Genomic DNA, 19,112 nt, shown 5'->3' with positions numbered 1-19,112 from the left:
TGGTTAATAGCAAACCCACCTCATGCACGGAAAGGCTTTGACTAGCTTCTACATTGACATATTATATAAAGTACTGCATGAAAGGACAGGGAAAAGAACTGTTGTATCTGCAGAGGGAAAGAGTGAATAACACAAATCAGAAAAACTCATGATAATTTACAGTTGAGTACCGCATGCCTGTTTACTTCTGTCCAAGACCACACTGAAGCCCTAGATATGGGTTGTGCCCCATGATGTGAAGCACAAGAATTTCTATCACACAGTGAAGCCACTGAAGAAACAAGGCTGAACCAGTTGCTTACCTGTTGCTGCATTAAGCTTGTCACAAAAGTCAACATCGTACACTTTTCTTTCTCCCCAGATTTTGAAGAGTCGTAAGACGTTCTTCTTGATGGCATCTTCCCTAAGAAAATATCACAACAAATAAATGTGAATTTGTACATCTGCCTGGTATCCTGATTCACAGTTATCAATACTGCCAGAAATCTAACTTGAAACTTGCTCCAGACCTGAATACATTTTGCTCTTAGTCAAAGACTACTTCAAGTATCAAATACTGATTTCTCTGAGACAGAGCTAACATTGAAAACAGGCAGATACTTTACTTTGAGGAGTAGATCTTAGATTTACACAATACTTCCTCATTGTGTTTCTTCCGTGTTTCTACTACTACCATTCCATTCAAAGTGGTACCCCAACACAGTGACCCTGTACTTCTTATCATCAGTGCCATATACCTGCTCTGCTATGATACAAAGAATAAAATAACATATCAATGTGTCTGAAAAGGAATCTTGCCTGTGTGTATACTTTAATGCAGCTTCTATAAACCTGAAATGAAGATCAAAATCATAATTCACATAATGTGAGCTCTGTCACACTGTACCAGTAAATGTTGTGAAATTTTATAAAACTTTTCAAAGTGACTGGCATATTGGATATATATTGGTTGGACAATATACCACTGCTTCAAATCTGAAAATGATGAATTTTCTATTTTCCTCTGAACAATCTAAATGCAACAGAAACCCCCCCCCCCAAAAAAAAAGAACAAAAAAACAATCTATGTCCATTGCACAGGGAAATTACAAAGTTCAATTCAGAAGACGCTAACAATGGAGTTGACTTTCTTTGTCAGTCATTTTGGTCCTGAGACCTCAAGCAAAACTAGATTTTGACTAAAATGATTACCAAGAATTTTTCAAAGAACCTTAATTTCAGGGACTTACTTGCAAATTGAAGCTGCTTCTTCTAGGACATTCTTAAAGGCATCCACGAAGACAGTGGTCCCTTTCCGTTTGCTGTTCTGGATCACATCATTGACAAGATACAGGAGGGTGAGCTTGTTGGAAGAAGAAGATGCTGCAAATGGAAAAACAAAACAAAACAAAACCATGAGATCAAAATTTATTTAGACAAATCACAACATGACTACCATTCCAAACATGTGGGTCATTCTTGTGAAATTTAATCTGGATGGACTACTGGTACATGAAAAGCACTTCAATACACTGTATGGGCAAAAGCCATGAAAAATATATCAGCCTAAACAAACACAATACAAATTTCCAAAATAAGCCCTCAAAAATACTACAGAGATAATTTCACTACTAAAAAGGAATCATACTTCTTTGCATAACTATCATACACCCTCAGGTTAGTGAGTTGGCTATTTCAATTCACTTTCAAATTATTTTTCCTTTTTCATGCTAAGAATGACTTTTATATCAAACTCACTCATTTATGGCTCAAGAAATCTTTCTATCGCCAAACTGATAACCAAGAGTTGATAATTTGGTGGAAAGGAAGCCAAATCATGAGAAGTGAGTGATAAGCTGACAAAGCAAGTTCAGTTACTTAGTGGACATTCCAAAAGACTGTGCTTTGTGACTTCGAACTCTAAATGGCATACTGTCCCCTGCTGTTATAAATATTTCTTGTGACAGTGTATATTGAAGCAATTTCTGTCGGTAATGCGGTAACCCTGTATGAAGGAGTTATCATTTTTTGATTGGCAAACAATAACATATCAGAAAATATTCACATGATGATATTATGCAATTATTCTCAGAGTCAAATGCATATCATGTCTCTCCCTAACTTTAAATGAAGCTTTATGATAATGCATCAAGGACAAATCATTACAATGAGTGATTATGCATGGAAATTTTTTAATAGCTGGATTTCCTCAAAGCTCTAATGGTATGATCAATATAGTTTTTGCATATATATTATTATGGTAAAGACAATATATAACACGACATTGGCTGACGAAATGGCAATAAATTGTATTTTGCATTTAACTGACTTCTTCAGGATGGCATTGAGTCATTTGAATTGGTTGGCATGAACTATCCAAAGAGTAAATGATAAGACAATTTTTGAACCAGACAAAAATCTCACTGAAAATATATTTTACAAATCTAAAAGAAAAAAAAAAATCATGGTAGTCCTCTAGATTTCCCAAAGAAAAAAAACCCCATGACATGAAATGATTTACAGGTCTGTGCAAAAATGTAGGTGGAATTAGAACATGACAATATCCTACTTCATGCTGGAGGAGTCCCAAGCATAATCAAATGGAAACTGAGGTACATAAGAGGGATTTTCATCTAGTTACATTTGTACCCATTTTCTGCTATAGATAAGGTTTTACAAAGAAAAGGTCCTCGAAAAGAGTTGAGACTATCATGAAATTTGAGTTAGAAGCCATGAGGTTTTGTTGTTGTTGTTGATTTTTTTCCCTCCAAGTCCATCCATTCTGCAAGTCTGCCTGGTTCTAAACTGTAGTAATGACAATTAAGTTTAAACCATACCAGTATCTTTCCAGACAGTCTAGAAATGATTTTACAGACATCAAACCCTAAACAAGGGAACAAAAGAAAGATTGGCATTAGATTGATGATTATGTTACACCAGCACCTCAGTAATTTTCTGCTCTAAATAGCCTGCACTGTGGTGTAAAATGCCAGCGCTGCGTCTTCAAGTTCACAAGCTCGATACACATAATTTAAAGATCTCATAGTGTATGTGATGTCTCTTTGCATAGGAATATTCGAACAAAAAAGATTTAACAGGCAATTCTGTATTCTTTGAGGAAAAATATCAAAGGAGCCCACTGTAATTTGCATTTAAGTAAATTTAAGTGTCCCCAGTCCCACATGTACGCTTTAAATGATGGTTTTAAATCTCGCAAAATCAATGAATTTGAAAAATAATGAATTTGTAAGACCTTAATGATTGGTGAACATCCATGGCAATAGTTATATTTATCTAATAAAGATTAAGATAAAGAGCCACATTTCTTTTATCCATGTTATGTCCTCCTAACCGCAGAATTACCCTAAACCTTTTTGTCCATCTTTGCTGTGAACAATCTTAAACCAAACTTCAATGTAAAAATGTCGCTTTGGCGACGAGTACAAGCTGTATGCCTCTGCTCACATGGTTCCCCCATGTACATGCATGTAAGTCTCGAGTTTATCTCAACAATGTGACACGAGTATCACATATTGGCAAAAAATTGAAATTTCATGTTTGTTACAAATGTATTGGGCGTTTACTTTCCTTGAACTATGTTTCACTTGGATGAATGGCTAAATTGTTGAAGAGAAAGAGCATTTGGGAATTTGAACATTTTTCAACCTTCGACCCTTACCCTTTGACCTCATGCCCCACAATTCTTCAAATAATCAGTAACTGGGAACATCCATTTTCATGACAATACTTTAAGCTGTATTCAAAACATGGAAAAAACATTGTGACACTTCAGGGTGGTCCATGAGAGGTTTTAGCATGTCGCTGCAACATGCTAAAATTCTTGTGCAACATCCTCAAAAGCCAGCAACATGCTATGCCACATCCTCAAGAATTTGCAACAAGCTCAAAGTAAAAGTATTCAAAAATGTGCAAAACATGTGCATAACATAAGAAACATCAAACTACCTGGTACTTAATTTGTGTGCAAAACATGAGAGAGAACATTGAATGTAAGTAGCACAAAGAGAGATAAGCAGCAAAATATTGCATACTACGTACTCATTGTGTGCGATCAGCGCATATTCAATTTCTGCAATATTCTCAGATTCTGAGCTTGCAACATGCTCAAATTTCAAGTTGTGGACCACCCTGACACTTAAGCATTTTCACTTGACCTTTGACCCAATTGCCAAATCTTTCGCAGTTTTGTGCATTACCTGCACAATGATTCTAAGTGCAGGTAATGCATTTTACCACACTGTAGTTTGATTAAGTTTATGCATCGAGTGATCTCCAAGGTATGGAGAAACAGTGTTATTTCAGCGTTGAATAGAATTAAGCATTTTAACCTGATCTTTTGACCCATGAACTTTGACCCCATTATTCATAAGATAACCACTGTTAGACAGTACAGTGGAAACTCAATATAACGAGATGGTCGGGACCGAGTCATTTTCCTCGTTATAGCCGATATCTCGTTATATCAGTAGGCATAAAAGAAGGCATAAAATAAAGACATTAATTTGCACATGTGGGACTACCCATGATATGTCAATCAACACTGATAACTTGATATTGTGTGTGAGGGAATTACTCACCTTTGTGGGTAAGAAGATGTTTTTCGCCAAGGAAATCCAATATCAAAAATGTGTTTCTTATTAATTGTAGATGTTTGAATTTGTAAATTTATATAGCTTGCGATTGTATCAAGATCGTCTGTGGATTGGTATGTGGTTATGGGTGTGTGTTGTGTGGAAAGCTTGAATATGGTCTGAACAATGCTGTGTGTGTATGTGACACATTCTGTATACACTTGTACATTATGACTGCGTGTGTGTGAAGACGGGGAATTCCCTAAGTAGAAGGCCAATCACAGCATCAGATTGCCTCACACCTGCTAAACGTCATGATGATGTCATGTATACATATGGCCGTCCCACCACATTTTCTGCATGTATCAGTGTGCGTGCACACACACACTTCACACGTACAACATGCAGTGCTAGCTAGAGTGCACTGAAGAAAATGATTATGTGTATACAAGACAGTTTTTGGCGCATCAAACTTTACAATCTCGGAAGATGATAGCACAGGCGAAGTAAAGCTTTACCGAAGGCATTTTGCTTTACCTCGCTATAGCAGGTTTGATTTACTATGTTTTTCTTTGTTTGGAAGTCACAAAATTTATCTCGTTATAGCAGTTATTTCGTTATAGCCGATCTCGCTATAAGAGTAGCATTTTACATAGACTTGTGTGGAAGGAAATTTGGGACCGAGAAAATTTCCTCGTTATAACCGATATCTCGTTATAGCAGTGTTCGTTATACCGAGTTTCCCCTGTATATGCTAAGCACTAAGTTTCATGAAGAGACATGTACCTTGAATAATTTCTTATAGGGAGAAAAAAAGTGAAATTTTAGCATTTTCACTTGACCTTTGATCCCATGGCACGAAAGAAAGAGATAATCTTTATCAAGTTTCAAGAAAATACTGTCAGGCATTGCTGAAATAATGGGGAAATAGTGACCTTGAGCATGTGTATCCAAAAGTTGATAGGCAAAACTTTGTCCACTAAACATATTGATGCAAAGTTTCATATACCTCAAACAGTTTTTATGTTAAAGGCTTTCCACAAAACTGATTACAGACGGATGGAAGGACAGAAGGATGGACAGACTACCTGAAAACGTAGCGCCTCTGACGACACTTCATGGTGTAGGTACATAAATAAAAACCAAACAAACAAACAGAACTTGATTTTTCAGTTTTGTACACAATGGCTGTTTGATCCTACCATTAAAACACACTTGTAAACACAAGTCTGGAATTAAAAAAAGAAAAAAAGAAAAAAAAACGAAGAAGATGTGAAATAGACAGTATTCAACCTATATCAGACATAACATTTAACTCTTAGTCACCTAACCACAAGATACTTGAGATTTGTAAATTTTTCCAGGGGGAGGGGGATTTTCATTGAATAATAGAAAAATTGGACTTACACTCTTTTATGACATCCAGCCAAGAATCCACAATTTGCCTATAGTGGTTTTTATGATGGATGATCCAGTATGACAGGGTCTGGATGCTGTCCTGTGTGTTAGTCAGCCCTCCAAACCGCTTGCGCAGGCTCTCTGGAGTCACTGATGATGCGGTAGCCATGGTGACGGTATCAGTGGTTTGAAGTTCTCTCCCTGACCATTGCAGTTTTGTACATTTGCTGTAAGAGAAAAGTGCATCACATAGTGAGGAACTAAATAATGAGCCAAATCCTTGTGGGACCCACTGTGGATATTAAAAGGATGATATAGTGCTGGTTGAGATGGGGCTTCAGGTTTGCAACTTTTTTGAGAGATAACTGTGCAAAACCCCATCTGAAACATGAAAGAGCATACAATTCTACGAGGAATTCAAAGATTATTTTATGAAAATTGGTTTTGAAATGGCTGAAATATAATCAAATAATCAAAGAGGTCATAATAAAAGGTGGGACACAACTCCTATACAGGACCACTCTGTTTTACATTCATTTAGCAATATATGATATTCAACGTTTGGTCGCATTTGAACGATGAATGATCAAAAGAGCTGCAACCATCGCAATGTATTGCCATATACCCCTTTCCCGCTGCCTGTCTCGGTGAACCACCGAGAGGTTCTCCGGTGAATTCACCGGGGAACCTCTCAGTGAAAGTTTCAGTGCCGTCGTTTCACACTGCTCTCGGTGAAACTTTCCCCTAGACGGGTTTTCTGCTCGCAACGTGGGTGATCTTATGTACTTGAGTTTGTTGTGCATCTGCGATTTGGTTTTTTCGATCCCATGTTCAGCAAGTTTTCGGAGGAGGGACTCGTACTCGGCAGCGTCAGCCGACGTCCCGCTCAGTTCTTCGTTCACTGCTGCCTCGCTACGTAATTGAAGTAACAGTCTCTCTTCGTCTTTGGTCCACACTCCAGCCATTTGCAAAATTCCCTCAAATTTCAACAGCACAAAACGTCAACGGATTTCTCCTGCACACTGTAAACCCAGCACTTGACGAGAAAAGCACAAAATACGAAAAAATCAAGCAAGAGGCGGACTGTATCAGACTTTACTGGAAGAGTTAAGAGCTAGACACATAGAGGAAGACGAAGAAGGAGGAAGCATCAAATCGATCAAGTACACTGTAAACCTATATCAGCTTTGTATACACGGCGTGCTAATTAAACAATACAATGCACAGCACGATGCAAAACAATACCGTCGCACTGTGAACGCCACATTGCACACGAAACGACATACTAGTACTATGTTGTGTCGTGTGTATTGTCACAAATGTACACACTAGTAGTTATGTACATGTATGATGTACTGTATGCATGGTTGTTTTAATGTGTATGTACACAGGTTGACCAGATTAATGGAGAACATTCTATGTGGTATAGATATAGTACATACAGGCTGACCAGATAAGTGGAGAATTTTCTAGGTGGTATACAATGTAGCTATACAGTACATGCATGTAGCAGGAAATACATTATAGCTCACTCAATCTAGAATGATTTCACCCATTCTAGAAAGTTCTGGGAAGTGCTAACATATTTGGCTGAGTGAGGCACTGTCCCTGTAGCCCAATGTGATTGGTAGTTATTCTTGGCAATGATGTTTTGTACATAGTTAGGCAGTGAGTCATCCAAGTTTCCTGGAACTTAGACTGGCTAGTAGGTTGGAGAGAGTTATAGAATGTGCTAGAAGGGGGTGAATGGATAGTATATAAGCCAGAGAAATTCTGCAGTAGGCAGAGTACCCAACACCTCTGCTCTGAGAGTTACGTCACTTCTGGCTCTGAAGCGACTTGTTATAGTCAGTCCTGTGTTACCTGCTGACCTGTTATGTTTGTGGAGATACTTGGCCTGGGAGACATTTTTGCCTGCAGAGAATTAATGTGCCTTCATTGGACTCCATATTTTTAATGTCAACGGACATTGCTACGGCAAAGCTGTGACGGGCTGGATTCCTAGGTGGACAATATTAAGTGAATCATCATTCAACGCATCAACTGGATGTGGTCGTCACAACATTTGGACTCTGCACGTTTCGCCGTGGACGTATATCGTGGATTTTACCCCAGATCTATACCGTGGACTATCGTAACCTGTGCCTCTGGAGTTACGTCAGAGGAATCATTCATCGGTGCATCGCGGATCATTCGTTTGTGCATCGAGCATCGTATTTGGACATTTCCAGGGATATTGCGTGTAATGCGTACGTAAGTGATTCCATTACTGACTTATATTTGTTTTTTATTGATCATTATTGTACTGATGTGAAACCGATTACCAGTCTGTACCTACAATATCACTGTTAATAAACCGCCTGAACATCAGTTGATTGTTTCTTTTGTGCGATCATTCTCGGAGTGATTTTGGTCGTAACAAAATTGGGGGCTTGTGTCCGAGAAGTGAATTTAAAGCCAAAACTTAGAATTTGGAACGTTCCGGAACCCAGAATATTGGTACAGACAAAATACCAGTTGAGTTGATTGTTCAATTGTATATTGTGTGTAATACATTGTGACAATGTCAATCAGTACAATGGATGTTCAGGCATTTGTTCAGAGGACAGATTTGTCCCTCAAAGATTTGCAAAGGTTACGCAAATGTGATTTGACTGCTATTGCACAGCATTTAAGTGTAGATGTTCCACAAGGTGTAAGAAAGGCAGAGATTCTTGACTTAGTAGCTGGTCACATGGAGCTCAAAGAAGAAATTGACACTCCAGATCAAGCTCAAATTTCAGATCAAACACGGCTTGAGCTAGCTAGATTGGAAATGGAGAAAGAGAAGATGAGATTGGAAAGAGAGAGGGAGAAAGAACAAAAAGAACTGGAAATGAAGAAACTTGAAATGGAACAGAAGAAATTTGAAATGGAACAGAAGAAATTTGAAGTGGAGCAGCAAATGAAATTGCGTGAGATGGAATTGACTCATGCACAGACTGTTGGAAATCGTGAAAGGGCTCCCTCTGAATTTGATTTGGCCAAGAACATTCGATTGGTGCCAAAGTTTGAAGAAAACAGAGTTGATGCATATTTTGTGTCATTTGAGAAGGTGGCTAACAGTTTGAACTGGCCACAGGAATTTTGGCCCTTGCTCCTTCAAAGTGTGTTTGTCGGCAAAGCAGCTGATGTGTACTCATCTCTCTCTGAAGAGCAATCACGTGACTATGCTACAGTCAAGAAAGCAGTGTTGAATGCTTATGAGTTGGTGCCAGAGGCGTACAGACACAAGTTCAGAAATTCGTACCGCAGACCAGGCCAGACACATGTTGAGTTTGCTCGTGAAAAAGAAATGATGTTTGATAGGTGGTACAGGTCCCTGAAAGTGGATCAGGATTTTGATAACCTACGTGAGGTTGTTCTCTTGGAAGAATTCAAAAAGAGTGTTGCTTTCAGTGTGAGGTCACATTTGGATGATCACAAAGTGACAAGTTTGCATAAAGCAGCCTTGATGGCTGATGAGTATGAGCTGACCCACAGAAATGACAACAGACCACCTTTCAGGAATTTCTCTGGAAATAAGAGAGACAAAAATCAGTCGAGCAGTCCAAAGAATGCTGGTTCTGAAAAAGGCACGAGTTCTGAAACTTCATCGACACCAAAGCCTCAATCTGACAAAGGGTCCGGTACAAGTGCAAATGTCATTAAATGTTTTCACTGTAACAAGACAGGGCATGTAAAGTCACAGTGTTGGAAGTTGCAAAACAAAACAAAGAAGGACTTGGGATTTGTCATGTCAAAAAGTGTCCTACCCGAAAACAGTGTCCCGTTCAGTGAAACACAGGCCATTGAAAGTCAGTCTCCCAAATTCAAAGATAGGCTGAAGCAGGTGGATGAGAGCTATCGTAGCTTTTTGTTTGATGGTGAGGTGACCCCATGTACCTCTGGTGAGGCAGGTAAGCCAGTGGTCATCCTGCGGGATACGGGGGCCTCTCAGTCATTGATGGTGGATGGTGGTATGACTTTTCCACCAGATAGTGCAGTGAATGCAAAAGTCTTGATTCAGACTGTTGATGGCAGTTATATGTCAGTGCCACTGTATAGAGTGGATTTGAAGTGTGACCTAGTTTCTGGTCCTGTTACTGTTGGAGTTGTTCCTGAGTTGCCCATGGCAGGCATTGACTTCCTGTTGGGGAATGACTTGGCTGGGGACAAGGTGGTTGCGTCTCCAGTTGTTTCGGAGAAACCAGTGGTGGTTGCTGAAACTGAGCAGTTGCAGGAGGAGTTTCCTGGGATTTTCCCAGATTGTGTTGTGACTAGGTCTCAGGCTCGTAGAGCTGTTCAAGATGATGCGGATTCTGTTGATGTGGAGGAGAATTCCGGTGTTTGGTTGGCAGAAACCTTTTTCAAGGATTTGAATGATGGGGTTGCTGTATTAGGCTCCGAGGCTAACAGTGATGGGCTGTTTAGCAAGTCTTCCTTGGTTGAAGCACAGCAGGCAGACTCTGAGTTGAAAGGCTTGTCTCAGACGGCGTGTTCTGAGGCTGAGGCTGAAAAGGTCCCTGAGTGCTATTATGTCAAAGATGGCATTTTGATGAGGAAGTGGAGACCTCCCCATAGGCCAGCTGATGAGGATTGGACGGTGGTCCGTCAAGTTGTTGTCCCTCCTAGTTACCGCGGTGAGATCTTGAGGATTGCTCACGAGTTACCTGTTGGCGGCCATTTAGGCGTCAGAAAGACAAAGGATCGGATCATGAGGCATTTCTATTGGCCAGGGTTGAATGTGGATGTGGCTGAGTTTTGTAAGACTTGTCACACATGTCAGGTGGCTGGTAAACCACAGCATTCAGTGAAACCGGCGCCATTGATTCCGATTCCTGCGTTTGAAGAACCATTCAGTCGGGTTCTAGTCGACTGTGTTGGACCTTTGCCTAGGACTAGGTCGGGTCATAAGTACCTCTTGACAATCATGGATATGTCTACACGGTTTCCAGAGGCTATTCCATTGCGAAATATCACTGCTAAGACTGTGGTAGATGCTCTAGTGCAGTTTTTCACTAGGTATGGGTTGCCCAAGGAAGTGCAGTCTGACCAAGGGTCAAATTTCATGTCAGGCATATTTCAAGAGGTGATGTATCGTTTGGGTGTGAAGCAGCTGAAGTCGTCAGCTTATCATCCCCAATCCCAAGGTGCGTTGGAGCGCTACCACCAGACCCTAAAGACAATGATTAGGGCATTTTGTGAGGAGTATCCCGAGGATTGGGATAAGGGCATCCCTTTCCTGCTGTTTGCAACGAGGGACTCCCCAAACGAGTCGACGGGTTTCAGCCCATTTGAGTTGGTGTACGGTCATGAAGTCAGGGGCCCACTGAAGCTCATCAAAGAGAAATTCATGACTGAGGATGATGAGGTCCACCTACTTGACTACGTGTCAAAGTTTCGTGAAAGGCTTTCAAAGGCTTGTGAGGTAGCTAAGGAACACTTGAAAGTGTCACAAGACTCTATGAAGAGAAAGGCAGACAAAAATGCCAAAGCCCGAACTTTCAACCCAGGTGACAAAGTTCTTGTACTGCTGCCCATACAAGGTGAACCACTGAAAGCCAAGTTCAGTGGCCCGTACTATGTCAAAAAGAAACTCAATGATGTGAACTATGTGATCAGTACGCCAGACAGACGAAAAGATCAGAGGGTGTGTCATGTAAACATGCTGAAAGAGTACTATGAGAGAAAGGCTAGTCAGCCGGTAGGCGTAGCTCAGGTGGTAGAAGAGGAAGTAGAGGAAGAAGGGGAAGCTCAAGATGAGCATGGAAGTGAGCCCTCTAGTGCCAGGTTGTCTAACTCAGAGATGTTAGGGAAAGTAGATGAGGCACTGAACTACCTACCTGAAAATCAGAGGAAAGATGTGACTAGTCTATTACATGAGTACAAAGAACTGTGTAAAGACAAACCAGGCTGCACCCCTCTGGCTGTACATGATGTTGATGTAGGAGATGCTGACCCTATCAAGCAGAACCCTTACAGACTAAACCCAAGCAAACTGCAAAAAGTAAGGGAAGAGGTTCAATACATGCTAGACAATGACATAATAGAACCTAGTAAAAGCAGTTGGAGCTCCCCAATCGTCATGGTGCCCAAGCCGGATGGGTCTCAAAGATTCTGTATAGATTACAGAAAGGTGAATGCCGTGACGAAAACAGACTCTTTCCCCATTCCCAGACTAGAAGACTGCATTGACAGGGTCGGAAATTCTGCATATGTCAGTAAAATAGACCTTCTTAAGGGATACTGGCAGGTGCCCTTGACCGACAAAGCCAGAGAGATTTCTGCCTTTGCTACACCAGATGGCTTGTTCCAATGCAAAGTAATGCCATTCGGCATGAAAAATGCTCCAGCCACCTTCCAACGGCTGACGAACCAAATCATTGCCGGACTTGACAATTGTGTAGTATACATTGATGACATCCTAGTGTACAGTGACACGTGGGAGGAGCACATTACACACTTGCGGCAACTTTTTGATCGACTCAGGGAGGCCGGATTGGTGATTAATCTGGCAAAGAGTGAATTTGCGAAGGCCAAAGTGGTGTATCTCGGGCATGTAGTCGGTCAGGGACAAGTATTGCCAAGAGAAGCCAAGGTAGAGGCTATACTAGGCTTTCCCATCCCCCAATCCAAGAAGGAGTTGCTCAGATTTCTGGGCATGGCTGGTTTCTACAGGAAATTTGTACCGAATTTCAGCACTGTAGTCACCCCCCTAACAAACCTGCTGAAGGGCAAGGCGAAGTACACATGGACTGATGAGTGTCAAAGAGCCTTCGAGAAACTAAAGGCAGTCCTTGCTAATGAGCCTGTTTTGGCAGCTCCTGACTTCGCAAAGCCATTCAAGGTGGCAATAGATGCTAGCGATGTAGGAGTGGGAGCGGTTTTGCTCCAAGAAGATGAAGAAGGCACTGAACGACCAGTTAGCTACTTCTCAAAAAAATTGAACGCATACCAGAAGAAGTACTCCACAATTGAGAAGGAGGCTCTCAGTCTCATCCTTGCCCTCCAGCAATACGAAGTGTACTTGACAAATAGCAAAGGGGAGATCACGGTCTATACTGACCACAACCCCTTGGTCTTTTTAGACCGGTTCAAAATGAAGAACAACAGGTTGTTCAGATGGAGCATGATGACGCAGCCATATGCACTCAAAATCAAACATGTGGCAGGCAAAAACAATGTAATTGCCGACGCTCTGTCAAGAGTGTAACATGAAGAGAGTATCAAAGGTGAAAAGTTTTCACCGCATATCATTTCCAGTGTATGTGTTAAGCATATTCATTAATGTGTGCAAAACAGTTTGATATGATTGTATAAGCTCCGAGAATCCAAGCAATATCATTGTAAATAGTATCCATGAAAAGAGAACATGGAATTAATACAGCTATCCAAAAGGCATGTGATAGTATGTGATTATTGTAGCTTGACTTGGATTTTACCTCACATTCATTGTAAATAATAATGAGAAATTGTGAAGGTAAAAGAAACCCTTGCTACGGCAAGGCTTTCTTTTTCCCATGGGGGATGGTGTCACAAATGTACACACTAGTAGTTATGTACATGTATGATGTACTGTATGCATGGTTGTTTTAATGTGTATGTACACAGGTTGACCAGATTAATGGAGAACATTCTATGTGGTATAGATATAGTACATACAGGCTGACCAGATAAGTGGAGAATTTTCTAGGTGGTATACAATGTAGCTATACAGTACATGCATGTAGCAGGAAATACATTATAGCTCACTCAATCTAGAATGATTTCACCCATTCTAGAAAGTTCTGGGAAGTGCTAACATATTTGGCTGAGTGAGGCACTGTCCCTGTAGCCCAATGTGATTGGTAGTTATTCTTGGCAATGATGTTTTGTACATAGTTAGGCAGTGAGTCATCCAAGTTTCCTGGAACTTAGACTGGCTAGTAGGTTGGAGAGAGTTATAGAATGTGCTAGAAGGGGGTGAATGGATAGTATATAAGCCAGAGAAATTCTGCAGTAGGCAGAGTACCCAACACCTCTGCTCTGAGAGTTACGTCACTTCTGGCTCTGAAGCGACTTGTTATAGTCAGTCCTGTGTTACCTGCTGACCTGTTATGTTTGTGGAGATACTTGGCCTGGGAGACATTTTTGCCTGCAGAGAATTAATGTGCCTTCATTGGACTCCATATTTTTAATGTCAACGGACATTGCTACGGCAAAGCTGTGACGGGCTGGATTCCTAGGTGGACAATATTAAGTGAATCATCATTCAACGCATCAACTGGATGTGGTCGTCACAACATTTGGACTCTGCACGTTTCGCCGTGGACGTATATCGTGGATTTTACCCCAGATCTATACCGTGGACTATCGTAACCTGTGCCTCTGGAGTTACGTCAGAGGAATCATTCATCGGTGCATCGCGGATCATTCGTTTGTGCATCGAGCATCGTATTTGGACATTTCCAGGGATATTGCGTGTAATGCGTACGTAAGTGATTCCATTACTGACTTATATTTGTTTTTTATTGATCATTATTGTACTGATGTGAAACCGATTACCAGTCTGTACCTACAATATCACTGTTAATAAACCGCCTGAACATCAGTTGATTGTTTCTTTTGTGCGATCATTCTCGGAGTGATTTTGGTCGTAACAAAATGTCTACAAACACGAATTACTAGTACCCTGTACGTGTGGATTTGGGAGGTCGAGTGCGCGCTAGCTAGCTGAAAACATGTGCATGACCAGAAACAAAACATGACCTTTGACATAATCTGCATATTTTCCCCGGTGTTTCACCGAGACAACCTTTCACGCTGGGCGCTCTCGGTGAACCACCGGGTGATCTCCCGTTGAACTATCGGTGTTTACCCAGGACGCTTCTCGGGTAAAAATTGCCCAAAATTTCATCGGTGTTTCACCTAGGCTTCCCCTAGGTTTCAACCGAGTGACCTTTCACACTGCGGGGTTCCCCGGGTGCCCCCAGGTGCCCCCGGGGAAGATTTTCTTCAGCGGGAAAGGGGTATTAGTTAGTTCAGTCCGGGAAACCCGCTCATGAGGACCGCCCCCGCGTACGAGGATGGTCCCTCCTCATGAGGACCTCCCCCCGCCTCATGAGGCCCCCCATTCACTTCTTATTCATCTCACATCTGACGTACAAATTGTCGCAACTTTGCACGGTGATTTTTTGTTACACACACATGTCCACTATCCATGATGAAAAGAAGAAAAAATCCTATCTGTTTTTTTTTTCAAAAATCGAGTTTTAATCAACCGATGCAGAGCGCCCATCAAAACACGGGCGCCAGCGCGTTCGCACAATGCAAGACTGCCGCACCTAGCGGCCTGATCCGACTAAATATTTTCGATGCTTTTTTCTGCGGCTCTCACCTCTCCGCGCACGAATCAGCCTCGTGAAGCTGAAGTCTGACATCTTTTTACACAAATTCGTAACGAGAAAAATTAAATCAGTACTAACCTGATCTTGTCCATATATTCCAAATTACTATTCCACACTGATAGAGTAGGTGGGTAGATGACATACTCCAGTTTGTTAGCAAAATAATCACTTTGTAGGTATGACGAGTTCACTTTCTTCGTCAATTCCGCCCACGATTCCGCCGCCCGCTTACCGTTTGGGCGCTTTCTCTGGAATCATCCCGCGACGCGACGTATATCGCATCACATCACGCATCCAGCACATCGTCGCGGGATGATTCCAGAAAAAGCGCCCAAACGGCGGAATCGTGGGCGGAATTGACGAAGAAAGTGAACTCGTCATACCTACAAAGTGATTATTTTGCTAACAAACTGGAGTATGTCATCTACCCACCTACTCTATCAGTGTGGAATTGTAATTTGGAATATATGGACAAGATCAGGTTAGTACTGATTTAATTTTTCTCGTTACGAATTTGTGTAAAAAGATGTCAGACTTCAGCTTCACGAGGCTGATTCGTGCGCGGAGAGGTGAGAGCCGCAGAAAAAAGCATCGAAAATATTTAGTCGGATCAGGCCGCTAGGTGCGGCAGTCTTGCATTGTGTGAACGCGCTGGCGCCCGTGTTTTGATGGGCGCTCTGCATCGGTTGATTAAAACTCGATTTTTGAAAAAAAAAACAGACAGGATTTTTTCTTCTTTTCATCATGGATAGTGGACATGTGTGTGTAACAAAAAATCACCGTGCAAAGTTGCGACAATTTGTACGTCAGATGTGAGATGAATAAGAAGTGAATGGGGGGCCTCATGAGGCGTTCCCCGGGGGGCCTCATGAGGCGGGGGGAGGTCCTCATGAGGAGGGACCATCCTCATACGCGGGGGCGGTCCTCATGAGCGGGTTTCCCGGACTGAGTTACACGTGTCTACATCAACAAACTGCATGCAACTTTGCAAGTCGTCCGGGAGCTGTTACTGGTTAATTTACACTAACACTCCAGCCGTTACCGCGGGGAGCTGAAACAAGGCCACGCAAGTTCGTCGGCGATATTTTTGCACTGAAACTTCGAATCGAAAAGGGAACAACGGCATTTGATAGAGCTGGATTTTCTCAATTATGTAGGTCAAGTTTTTTACGTGAATTTCAGTGTTAAACATTCTTATCAAGCAAATAAACATTAGGCGGTCGATGAGTAGGGTTAACTAGTAGGTCCAACCGTATTTGCCTTGGGCATCTGCCTTGCGCTTGAGACGGAATTTTTGATCAATGAACAGGTAGATCTAGGCTACTGTCCAACATCCTCGTTGGATTAAAAAAAGTACATTTATGATTTTAAGTAAAGTTAGTAAGCATGAAAAGTAAACTAATGACTTATATTCAGGACCAGCTTTTAACCCCAGTCGAGCAGTTCTACGGTGGTGACTATAAAGTAATTTAGCACAGCCACAGTCACAGAGCTCGATCCCTAAACGTTACTAGTCGAGTCGAGAAGCTGGCGAGGTAGATATGAACCGACTAAAAGTAAAGGCAAAACACACGTTAGGCAGGAGCTCTAGAAATCTCGCTTAAAGTAGATAATTACCTCGGCCGAAACGAAGCAAAGGATGTAAAGTACGCGTGTCTCAGCTACTCAGCTCAGTGGATTGTGCAAGTGACAAAAACTGTGGAGAAAATAGCTCAAACTGGAGATATTCCGACGTACAAGTGTAGCTCAATGAACGCGCTGCTAGCAGATATCCATCGGAGCCCTGAGAGCAGCCATGTTTTGGAGGCACGTCGCGAGTGCAAAGGTTTCTTGCGCATGCGCACAACATCTAGGTAGGACGCTCGCTCGCTCGTGATTGTCGCGTCGTGTAGTAAACAAGTTTGACACGGTGCATGCAGGCAGGAAGGTGAAGAGCGAGCTCTCTTCCACCTCCCTGGTGCGGGCAAGTGCACCACGAAAAAGCAGACACCGACCGAGTAAACCATGTGCACCTGTCCAACGCAACGCTGGTACCCAGATCACTAGTGTACTCTTTGCTGGTACCGTACCAAGTCTGGGTTTCAAATCGCAAAGGAGCTCCACTGAGCTTGGTGCTTGATAGTATGCACCACCAATACCATTTTATGACAGAGCAAGGAGGGGACTCAATAAAGACATAACCCCTATCAATTTGAGGTCAACTGAAAACCAAGGCAGAAATATTAATCCGTCTGTCCGGAGGATTTTTTCTTTTTTTAATCATCTTCTGACTTTTACATCCATCCTCGTAGCTCAATCCGTAGACATATAGGAGGGGATCGATTTCGTGCAAGCCAGACGTACTTTATCGGAACATATATCCCCGCGACGACAAGATCTTTTGGTCAACTCGACACCATATCCGTACTAATCCAGCAAACACATGACGTTTTCCGAACGTTACCTAAACGTTATTTTTTTTTTTTTAGGTTCCGTATACGTCTTCACAACATGGATGTTTTTAAAACGTATGTGTGATACAACGTCGCAAAGCAGGGACTTCGTATATACTGCAAAACATTTTTTTTTTTTTGAAAACGTAAGAAAAAAAAACACGTTTTCATTATGTCTGCTATCATACGTCTTCGTCAAACGTCCACAAAGCGTTTTTATGAGGTCTGCTACGTCGACTTCGTCTTTGATGAACGTTTAAAAAAAGTTTTTATTTGGTCTGCTACGTCTTCATCATGGTCTGTATCATTAATATTTATGCATATTTATAAATATTCAGATAAGAAAATCGAACATTTGAAAACTGGTGGAAATAAATGAAAGACATTGAAATCTAAAGTGTTTGTGCTGGGCTCAAACTTTCTGTGTTAAGAATAGTACATTTGTACCTACGGTTATTCGTAACTTCAAAATTTTGTTATGAAGAGGTATTTTCATATGTTAATAGGCCTAATTAAGGTATATGCGTGATTTAATTTTTGTAACCGTATGTCTTCAGGCATTACAACATCTTTACCGGTAGGCCTAAAAGAATGTACATATAGATCAACTGATGGAAATAGGATGTATAGGTATAGGTGGTAGGACATTAGGAACAGGCTAGGATCTAGATTATACAGGATTAGGATTAGGGTACGTTAATCCCAGACTGCGCCTATATAATCTCATACCTATACTTTTTTTTAATGCACAATAGAAAATAAAACATTTTAAAATTTAAAAAACATTTTTAAAAACATTTAAAACATTAAAAGGTTTTCTGAGCTTTCTAGAATGATATGAAAGTTTCTCTAAATGCCCTGATTATGGTCATAAGACTTCTTTAGACGTTCTTAAAACGTTTTTTTGAACGTTCTAGGGGGTTTATAAAGGTTTTCTGGACGTCCGCAGAACATCCACAGAACGTTTTGAATATTCTTATAGGGGCCCTGAAATCCAAATGTATGTTGATTTGTGTTAATTTAGATACCCTAAAAATCACTTTTGCGGTGAAACGAATATCTAGAAACATTCCATATATTTTAATGATGTTCTTCTATTTTTCTTCAGATTACTTGGGAACGCCCACAAAAAAACCTTTCAAACCAATATTCTTGAGATGACCTCATCTGTCAATCATTGCTAAGGTATACTGCAAATGTTTAACAAAAGACATTGGAATGCATCTTCCCCTCGACTCAGCATATCTTGCATGTTCCCTCGCCATGTCTTCTGTGAGTCACATTAATATTGTGGCGGGCTTTGG

General features: G+C 41.2%; 1 protein-coding gene across 1 annotated transcript in view; it reads right to left on the bottom strand.

The window, feature by feature from the left end:
* Positions 1–17,183, bottom strand: part of LOC139737859 (uncharacterized) — a 28,995-nt gene extending 11,812 nt beyond the window's left edge. The window contains exons 1-4 of the mRNA XM_071648528.1: positions 16,994–17,183; positions 5,979–6,196; positions 1,230–1,362; positions 303–403 (exon numbers count right to left, since the gene is read on the bottom strand). Coding sequence (XP_071504629.1) covers positions 303–403; positions 1,230–1,362; positions 5,979–6,138 — 394 coding nt within the window. The 5' untranslated portion in view covers positions 6,139–6,196; positions 16,994–17,183. The remainder of the gene's footprint in view (positions 1–302; positions 404–1,229; positions 1,363–5,978; positions 6,197–16,993) is intronic.
* Positions 17,184–19,112: the final 1,929 nt, after the last annotated feature.

This window comes from Diadema antillarum, unplaced genomic scaffold (genome assembly GCF_040938485.1).
Source record: "Diadema antillarum isolate AM-2024a unplaced genomic scaffold, OU_Dant_1.0 seq00000710_RagTag, whole genome shotgun sequence".
Classification (NCBI taxonomy): domain Eukaryota; kingdom Metazoa; phylum Echinodermata; class Echinoidea; order Diadematoida; family Diadematidae; genus Diadema; species Diadema antillarum.
The sequence above is the reverse complement of the archived record's forward strand: the minus strand, read 5'-3'. Positions and strand labels throughout refer to the sequence as shown.